The sequence below is a fragment of the Drosophila albomicans genome, chromosome 4 (assembly GCF_009650485.2).
Source record: "Drosophila albomicans strain 15112-1751.03 chromosome 4, ASM965048v2, whole genome shotgun sequence".
NCBI lineage: Eukaryota > Metazoa > Arthropoda > Insecta > Diptera > Drosophilidae > Drosophila > Drosophila albomicans.
The window spans coordinates 1,144,317-1,154,462 of NC_047630.2; the positions used below are offsets into that span (position 1 = coordinate 1,144,317).

A 10,146-nucleotide genomic window follows, 5' to 3' on the forward strand; every position below is an offset into this window, starting at 1 on the left:
CTCATTCGGCGGTCTCTTTCATTGATCTACATCAGCCTCATCAGGCATCGCACTAGCTGTTCGTGGGCATACTTATACGTTCGTTTACTTAACAGAGATCTCCAAACATATCGGTCACCATCAAGCTTTTACATGATGACAAAGGGTCCTTTATATTTCGGATATTTTGTTTGGTGTTGTTCTTCATTTTTGAGCAGGATATAGTCACCAACATTATAACTTACAATCTTAGCTTTATTTTTGTCAAATCGTTGCTTTTCATATTCATCATTTTTTTGTATATTTTGCAGGGTTCTTGTTCTAGTGCATTCAGTATCAATATCTTCGTCTTCTACCCATTGATCTGTTTTCCAATTAATATATCTAACAGACTAACTTTGGTTACCCTATTGGCCGTGCAATTCATAGCCAACTGCATCTATTTTAAAGATTCTTGCCAAGACCGCTCACTCATTTCTACCGCTGTCAACATTGCCTTCATGGTTCTTATGAAACGCTCTACTTGACCATTCGTGCGGCTAGCACCTGTTGCTATTAAATGTAAATCGATTTTTAGTGATGAACAAAACTATTTAAAATCAATACTGGCAAAGCTAAGGCCGTGGTCGGCAATCACGCGACTACGTATTCCAAGCATGCATATGGTAGACTTTAGTGCCGCAATCCAGCTATTAAGTTAGGGCGAATTGCGTGATGCAAATGAACGTATTTAGTTAAACCATCTATCTGCGCTATCACGTACTCCATTATGTAATTTTTACCATTCAACTTGCCACTGATAATTACCATGATCGACATTGATTTCGTCCATTTCTTTGTATCTTCCTACACAACATGCCAGATCGCAATGCATACGTTTTCGCGTCTTCATGATTAAGTTCGTAATTTTGCAATTTTGTCAAGTCCGAAATTTCCGAATATCGATGCTGCTCTCCAAGTAGGCCGTAATATCCGTAATATCTGCTAACTCTACACGCAGTTCAGTTGCTTTAGTGTCATTAGAAGGCTAATCAACTGGTAGTGGATTCCGCGAGAGAATATCAACATGAGCCCTGCTATTTCCCTTCCTATACTCAACCTCAAACTCAAAGGACTGTAAATATGCCCTCGGCGTATTCGTATTGGTCTTCTGTCGTAACAAATGATGTACCACTCGCTATGTCAAGACTTGAGAAATTTGGTCCGATATTAGAGGCAACGGGTATTTATTTGAGACGATATTAGCATTAAGTTCTCGATAATCAATACACAAGCGATCACTACCACCCTTCTTTTTTACTGGTAACATCGGACTCGAAAAAGGGATGCTAAGATGCTAAGGGATGCTCCCTCACTAATAATTTTTCTTCTATGCTCAATCTATGTATATGGGCGCCTCATTACAGTTTTATTGGCATCAATCAGACGAAGTTTTTGCAAAACTATTAATTTATAAATTCCTATTTTAATTTTTTTTTTATTTTTCAAAAGTGAGTGTTTCCACGTCTCTATATTTTTAATATGGGGTGCGCAGGTAATGGAGCCAACGCAGAAAACTTTTTTTTGATAATATGTATGTATAAATATGAAAATATCTTCCATTCTTTCTTAATATATTACTTTTACGTATATAAATATTAAAATCTTAATAAATTACATTAAACAAATATGGTTTTTTAATTTTGTTATATGTTTAGACAAATTTGCTATATATTTGTTATAAATTTCAGCACGCTATGGCCATTATTAGTATTTTTGGCCGCTCTTTTATACAAGCGGATCCACTGTGAGACGTTGCCCTAGTGTTGGTGGCACCTTACTTTCACAACATTTGAGAACCAATTTTTAGCTCTTATTGAGATGGAAAAATGTGATGCTCTATCGATTTATAACGCCATCAAAGTGTTCTTTTTTGACAACGAAATACCTCTTAAAAATCTAAACGGCTTGGCAACAGATGGTGCTAATGTTATGGCTGGCTGTTAATAGCCTTAAAACCTTAATTAAGTGGAGACACCAACTTTTTTTTTTTAATGTACCTGTCATTACTTACACCTTTGCTTAGGATACGCCTGTAAAAAATTAACGTCCGAAATTGAAATGCTGTGCCGCAAAATATATTCATACTTTTCGTTTACTCCAAAAAGAACATTGGAATTAAAAGAATTTCAAGAATATTGTAATATTAAGCCCCATACAATTTTAGGAGTAGCCATGACACCTTGGTTATCTTTAGAGGTTATTTTGCGAATTCTGAGCAGCTCTTTTTCTTGTCCCAGGTATTGAAAGTTAATAAACATTAGGCCAAAAGAGATTGCTCAATTCATGGCCAAGCCAGAGCTTAAAATTTACTTATTATTTTTAAGCTACATTTTAAAAATTATTGGACGAATTGGTTCGTCAGGAAAGTCTTGGCGGAAGCGTAAAATAAAACACACCGTGCTTTGACTATTTATTCGCGACTATACATGTACATATATTAAATGTTGTTTTACATAATTGTGTGCAGTGCATATGTTAATGTTAATGCACTCCTAATATTAGTTTTCGCTACAAACAAAAATCATTAATGATTTAAACGTTGAATTTCAGTCGGAATGGGCTCGTTCGCCATATTTTTATGCAAGATTACAAAGCAGCATTAAGCTAATTTTAAGAAACATTGTAACGCAGCAAAATATGACTAGAAGAATTAAATATTTGTGATCTAGAAATATATTTTTTGCCTGTTGAAGAAATATTCGTATGGTTTAGTGCACAACAGTGCATCTCTGTCTTTAGTTGACTAGAAGAACAATCTAATAGCATTAAAGTAATAATAAGAACTTATTGACCAAATAACACATTTCATTCTCAAGAAAGGACATACAAAATTTGGTTTTAATAACTCCTGCCAAAGTTCTTTCCGCTGAGGAGTGGAACATTGTTCCACTGCTAATAAATTTTGAATACCTCAGCGAATCAGAGTTTGACAAAATAATAAATAAGTGGAAAATGCTGAAATTATCAAACGATACACAGCTATGCTACTGCAGAGCGACAATTTTTTGCATTCAGCGCAATAAAAACCAAATTAAGAAAAAAAAAATAGAGTTTAATACCGTTAGCAGCATAATGCTATGCAAGGAATTAATTTTAAATAAAGAAACGCACTATGGTTGGTCGCACAAAGATTTAAATTAAGATAAGATAATATGCTCATGATATGTCTGACAAAGACTTAAAAAAAACAGAATTTGTTTGGTCTCAGAATGACTTAAATTAGCAAGTAAGCCTTAGCTATTAAACTGTTTCATTGCAGAAAAATGTTTTGTTATGTTTTTGTTTATGTTTTAATGTTACTTTCTTATAAAAAAAAAGTTTAAAAAAATCAAATTAAATAATAAATAAAAATTTGGCTCTTTTTTATTCAAATTGGCTAATTTTTAATGCAATATTTTGATTTCAAGAATATAAAATTGTGTATATTTAATAATTACAATATTAACTAGAATATTAAAATGTAATATAAACTTTTATTTATAGCTTAGTTGTTTATTTTAGTTTTTTTTTACAAGTATTTAAAGTAAGGGTGTTTATTTTACACTAACGTGATCCGCTTTGGGTCAGCTCTGGCCTGACTGGTTCCGCACTGGTTCCAGTAACTCGATGCGCCTGCAAAATTAACTTGTTTCAATCAATTTTCTGAAAAACTTTTTTAACGATTTCAACCAACACTACCACATATTCTACATCTTCCTTATATATGCATCTACAAACGCATAATGCGCGCTATGGCCAACAAGAAAGTAAAAAAAAAAAAGATAATTATACTTTTTCGAAACATCTCGAAAACATATCTCTAGAGAAATTTATGATTTGTTGAGTGTATATTCACAAAACTATACTCTATAACTTGTCATAAGCCGATTTGGCCGACAACTCGTCCAATCCGATATATTGGCAAAAATGTTGCTACCCTAATTTCTCATTCACGATTTTAGTGCATAAATACTGCACGCAATTTGGATTGGAACATGGATTTAATAGAAAGATAATTTAGTTTTCTATTGTTTTGCTTTTAAACTTTTTAAATTTAAGACTAAATATCACGTAAAAAAGCAAAAATAAAAAGTTTTTTTATCCGATATTTTTTTTTATCGATATATGACGCTAAAGTTACGGAGCTATCTTGACGTAAATTTAAAAACATATATTTTGTATATCTCTTTTCAAAGCGCGGGTAAAAACTTTCTTTACTCCTTCAGAAATGTCGATGTATCGAGGGTTTCTTTACTCAAAACATAGGAAACATCAGTGTTATAACCTATTTCCACTGCACTCAGTTTTTTTACGTTTTTCAAAATCCCGTTTTGGGGTTTTCATTGGCACGATGGCACGAAAAATATGGCAACGGTAAATTTCTCAATATGACCGCTCCGAAATGTCAGCTGTTCAAATATAAACACGAGTTGGCGAACAATTCAAAAAACAGCTCGCGCATTTCAAAAATGGAGAATTTTCTTAAATTGCAAGATTTTTATGAGGATTTTAACGAAGTGGAGAAGGTATAGGTCATTGCCAATAGTAAAGAAATCGCCATAAGTTTGGGTCTATGTAAGTAGAATTGCTGGCAGCAATGTAATATTTACATAAATACATTTACTTTTTAGCAACGGCATGGGTGTTTTTGGGAGCGCGATATTCTTATTCAAATTAATAGGCGGGAGTTTGGCATCCTTGTGGAGCGCATTCGTGGATTGGCCAAAAAACACACTACACTTCTCCTCCCATAGCTCGAACAACAAAGCCTCGTGGATGCCACTCCACGATATTGACGGCTTGCGAGTTTTTTGGCTCATCTAAATTATAAAAAATTTTTATTTTTCTGTTTTCATACCTTGGCGCACTTGAAAGTCAGCTGTTTGTTTAGTGGTGAGCTCTTTTTCGTTGTCACATCGAGAAAATATCGAGTAATTTCCCAAAAAGTGTGTTCGCTATTTCTACGTAGCTCGCGAACGTAGAAAAACCGACTTATTTCTTATGGGTTTTCACATGGGGCGAACGTAACATTCGACCTGAACGGAAAAAAATACTTTAAAGTCAGTTCCTGCGTTGTATATGGACCTTGGTATATTGTGTTCTATCATGGACGGTATCTAACGCGCCCACTTTTGGAGTACTTTATAAATTTCCAAAATTACAGACAGAATTTATAAAATATATTAGTAAATTAAATATTACATTTTGAATACATTCAACAGCTTTCCGGGCATCATTCCATAAGCGATTGTGTAGAGAGAGGGACGTCTAATTGAGCCGCATCGTTGATCATGCAGCAATGATTCAGAAATTGTGACGTTATTTTGGCTCAGATTTTGGTACACTTATTGACTAAAGTGCGATATCGATGGAAATTAGCTGATTATTTCACTTGCAAATTTTAGCGCCCCAAAATTATTTCGAATTGTTGTGCAATTCTTTATAAAAAAAAAGTAATCAAAATCGAAAAAAAACATAGAAATTTACTTTTTTAGCCCTCAATAGCTGTTCGCGTGATGCAGCTTTGGTGTAAGCACTTGCGTCATAGAATCGCATGATTGAAGTAAAAAAGAAAAATTTACACATTCTCTTATTAAATAAATGAAAATATGCTTTGCCGATATAAGTGTGAAGAAATGGGTTGACTATTTTGTGTTTGTCGAATAGACAATTTTATATATTTTGTACTGGGAACTGCGGAAGATATTTTTACTGTTTTTTTTTTTTTACATGGAGTTGTGCGGAAAAAACTCGATTTCATTCATTAGGGAACAGCATCTAACTAAAAAGTTTTTTTCTCTGAACGCTCCCATTAATGGGGAAAAGTTGGGCAATTAAATAAGGATATGCCTTTATATATATTAATCGATCTTAAATGCTAGAACTCTTATGGAAATTTAATTTCAATTGTGCGATTAATATAAACAAACATCGATATTTTCAGTATTATCGATTCGATTATTCGATTGGCATTTAGCTGCAGGTGTAACACGTCAATTTTTTGGTGACAAAGTTTATGTTGTATTCCTGAGTCTTGTAAGGTTTTAATAGCTAGTTGTGATTAAGGGAAACTTAGTGCAATGGGATTAACAATATCAAGTTTACTGACGCGGCTTTTTGGCAAAAAACAAATGCGCATACTAATGGGTAGGTTGCTATGTAAATTTAATATACATATGTACACGATTATCGTGTGTGTGTGAGCAAGCAAGAACTTCTTTTATAGGAGTTACAACTCATAACTTCACATACATTTGTATACATAGACATTATACATATTCATTCAAACGTAAGTCTCCATGTAATGCAGTTTGTTAATGTGGAAAACAATGTTTTTAAATTATTTGCATAGTTGGTCTGGATGCAGCTGGAAAAACAACCATACTCTACAAATTAAAGCTGGGTGAAATTGTAACAACAATTCCAACTATCGGTTTCAACGTGGAGACCGTCGAGTACAAAAATATTTGTTTCACGGTGTGGGATGTTGGCGGTCAAGACAAAATTCGACCGCTATGGCGTCATTACTTCCAAAACACACAGGGGCTTATTTTTGTTGTCGACTCTAATGACCGTGATCGAATCAATGAGGCTGAAAAAGAACTTCAAAATATGGTATAACTTTTTTATATAACAAATTAATTGAATACCTAATTTAATAATTTATTTTTAATTTTTGTTTGCTAAAGCTCCAAGAGGATGAGTTGAGGGATGCTGTGCTGTTGGTTTTTGCTAACAAACAAGATCTTCCGAATGCCATGAGTGCTGCCGAGTTAACAGACAAGTTGCATTTAAATCAATTAAGAAACCGACATGTAAGCCATAAGAAACATTTATTTTTTCAGTATTTTTACATTAAGTTTAATATTCATTATACAGTGGTTTATTCAGTCGACTTGCGCTACCCAGGGTCACGGCTTGTACGAGGGACTTGATTGGCTATCAGCTGAACTGGCCAAAAAATGAGTATTTATCAAAACGTCAATGTTATCCGACCAAACGCAAAGAAAAAAAATAAGAAATTAAATAATCATTAGATTTTAAATAAATACATGTGTGTAAATTAATTTTTTAAACCATGAGCTATTTATTTTAACCTACATTATTTAAATTAATTTAATGAATATACAAATGCATTCACAGTTCACTCTTATACCTATCTACTAGCCAGCTTTCCCGTAATGTATCTTCATTTCATTAACCGACTTAAATTGCGACTCCAGCTCCTGGGTTTCCTATTTCATTACTTGTTTAAACTGCAGCAAAACGCAAATAAACGTCACCCGTAGGGTAGAAGGACATATGGAACTACGTTGACGAGAAATGCACGTAATGCCCCATTTCCACAGCCAATCAGTTTTTTAAACTTTGATCGAACCCCGTTTTCACATTAAAAAAAAAATGAAAACAAAATGGGCAACGGTAAATGTCCAATATTTTGGCATCTTCAAATTTTTTGTTTGTTCCATGTTACCAAATTGACATTATTTTCTGAATTAGAATTGTCAAAGAACTCTAAAGCTTTTTTTTTTTTTTAATCTTTGGACTTCGCTGGTAATTTGTTATTTGTCAAAATTTAAAGGCTACTATTATATGTCCTCTTAAAAAAAAAGTGAGTTTTATCTTGAAATTATAACCAATACAAAAAACCTGGATTATTTGCATTAAATGTTTAGACGATGTAATATAGTGTCCAATCGTTCTATGTGTTGTTGGTATGTTTTTAGGTCCCTGCTAACAAATGTATCTGTGTTTCTGTGGAGTGTTACTTGTAAGTCGAGGCAATTTTAAAACTAAATGTTATTAACTAAACTGTTAACAATCAAATAGTGGATAACATTTTTCCCGATTTTCTACAATAATCAATGTTGCAGTTGTTTTGACGTTATGTCATTCAACGTTGCTTGATATTTGTAGTAACCACAACCGCCAACAAGCTGCTGTGAAACAATGAAAATTAAATAAGATGTTCACCAAATCTTAATAAAATTTAAGCTTAAACAGCTTTTTGTATTAATTAACACTAAGTCGCCAAAATGCAACAGAAAAGCATGCGCAATGACTTGCATCCTCGTTAAAAATTGAGTTTCTAAAGATGAAGTTCAACGCAAAAAGCCTGGTCGAAAACCCTTAACATATACTGAAGCAGGACCAAGGTTTGTGCCTACATTTGGCACAGTAATTATAATATTATATATGTTGTACTGGGAACTGCGGAACAAATCTTTGACGTTTTTTTACGGATTTTCGGAAAAAATTCGATTTCGCTCATTTGGGAACAGTGCTTAACAAAAAAAGTTTTTACTCTGACCGCTTCTATTAATGGGAAAAAGTTTGGCAATTAAATAAGGATATGCCTTAATATGTATTGACCGATCTTAAATGCTTGAACTCATATGCAAATTGCAACACTGAAGCAGGATCAGGGTTGATGGATTAGCGCTTGAACTAGTCAATGAAACAGAATATTCAATGCCGCTGTTGTTGTATGCCGTTGACAATTCTTTTTTTAGAATTTGTATAGCTATAGTACATATTGTGAGTATAAGGTATGTCCATCAAAACTTAAAGTATGTCGGAGAGTGAGTAAAGCAGCATCTCGTGTCGGCACATTGACACTGCTTAATTAAGAGTGTGCATGTTAGATTTTATCATTCTTTATATGCGCTTTGTTGGTTGTCCGCATTTTGTCGCTTTGACAAGTACAGTTAGGCTGATGTCAGAGTGCGAGCGAGAACGAGCGATAAACCACTGCAACCTTTTTTATATGCAATCACTCGAAAGATGGCAGAGTGAGAGCGAAGCGAGTTGCGAGTTCAAGCGAGAAAGCGAGAGCAAAGTGAGAGAGCAGTTTGCAACCTGCTTTATCGCTTCAACTCTCTCAGAGCGTACGATTGTTTTCTTGCATTCTGTGATTTAATTACCGCTTATTTTCAAAATTTGGCCAACGCTTCTCCAGCCGACTACTAATTTTATTTAATATATAGTCAAAAGTCGAAATAGACATCCTTGAATAGTTAAAAAACTTTTCTGGGTGGTTTCTCAAGTCATTATATAAATTTTTGAACTCTCCTTTTTCGTTTCTACTGCAGTTAAGCGGGTGGATACCACTTTTTTTTTAACAAAGTTAAGTGTTGCACTTGAAGCAAAAAAATCTTCGTCCGAATCCATCCCCATCATATTAATAACTGAAAAATAGAACAATGTAGCTCGCTCTCGCAAAGCTCTCACTCTGACATCTTCTCGCTTTGCTCATCGCTTCTCGCATCACTTCGCTTCGCTTCTCGCGCGCACTCTGACATCTGCCTTATTGCGGGGCGACGAGACGCTGTCGCTGAGTGTGGTTCGATGGCTATGGCGTAGGCAGTAAAAGGATCGAGCGGGCAGTGTGCTCATGCAATCGCCTGTGAAAGCATCGAAACTCGCTTCGCGATAATGAGTAAACAGACTTCGGTAGAACAGACTCCGACAAGTATATACCTTAAATATTTATACGTTAAGACTTATGAGTGGTATCCAATGTCTCCAACTTTACACAATGTATTGGTACTGGTACACCAAATTATGGAATCCTGCGTATTTCCTCTAGCTCTCGCCAAAAATTCGCCAGCAATGCGTAATAAATTATACAAACACGCTATAAGCTTTATCATGCAAGAAAACACAGACGCTTAAATTCGATGCCAGACCTGTTCAACAGAGCATTGGATTCTTATGAACCACTGTTATTAAACCATAAAAAAAGACTACCGAAAGAAGTTATAGCTCTTTTTGAATCTTCTGATATGATCATTCAAGAAAATGGGCATGCAATGACGAAAAAGGCGGATATGATGGATACCTCAGAGTTGGAGGAAGATTTTTGAGATTTTTTAATCATGATCAAGGTGTGGAGTAAAAACTTAATATAGGGCTCTAACTAATGAGTGATTTAAGTTTGCAGTTCCAAATCAACTTTTAAATGTGAATTTGCTAAAAATATATTTATTACAATACATTTAAAGAACATTTCCTTAACATATTACATTAAAATATTTTAAAACATAATTGTAGAAAAAATTTTAAAACCTTATGGTAAGGTGGACGGGAAAGAAGACGTGATCTAAGGATAGAAAAGGACACAAATTTCAAAAAAAGAACAAAAAA

The 10,146-nt window shown here is 34.2% G+C and overlaps 1 protein-coding gene across 1 annotated transcript; it reads left to right on the forward strand.

Moving 5' to 3' along the window:
• Positions 1 to 5,961: 5,961 nt before the first annotated feature.
• LOC117573184 (ADP-ribosylation factor 2) lies at positions 5,962 to 7,067 on the forward strand. Its single transcript, XM_034256168.2, has 4 exons — positions 5,962 to 6,147; positions 6,353 to 6,615; positions 6,690 to 6,815; positions 6,880 to 7,067. The coding sequence occupies exons 1-4, from the start codon at positions 6,081 to 6,083 to the stop codon at positions 6,964 to 6,966; spliced, it is 543 nt and encodes a 180-aa protein (XP_034112059.1). The 5' UTR covers positions 5,962 to 6,080; the 3' UTR covers positions 6,967 to 7,067.
• The last annotated feature ends 3,079 nt before the right edge of the window (positions 7,068 to 10,146 follow it).

Excerpts from the sequence above, each read along its gene's own strand:
- LOC117573184 (XM_034256168.2), top strand. The coding sequence starts at position 6,081 with ATGGGATTAACAATATCAAGTTTACTGACGCGGCTTTTTGGCAAAAAA. Across the intron at positions 6,148-6,352 it reads ACAAATGCGCATACTAATGG|TTGGTCTGGATGCAGCTGGA; the intron begins GTAGGTTGCTAT and ends TTATTTGCATAG. Across the intron at positions 6,816-6,879 it reads ATCAATTAAGAAACCGACAT|TGGTTTATTCAGTCGACTTG; the intron begins GTAAGCCATAAG and ends TTCATTATACAG.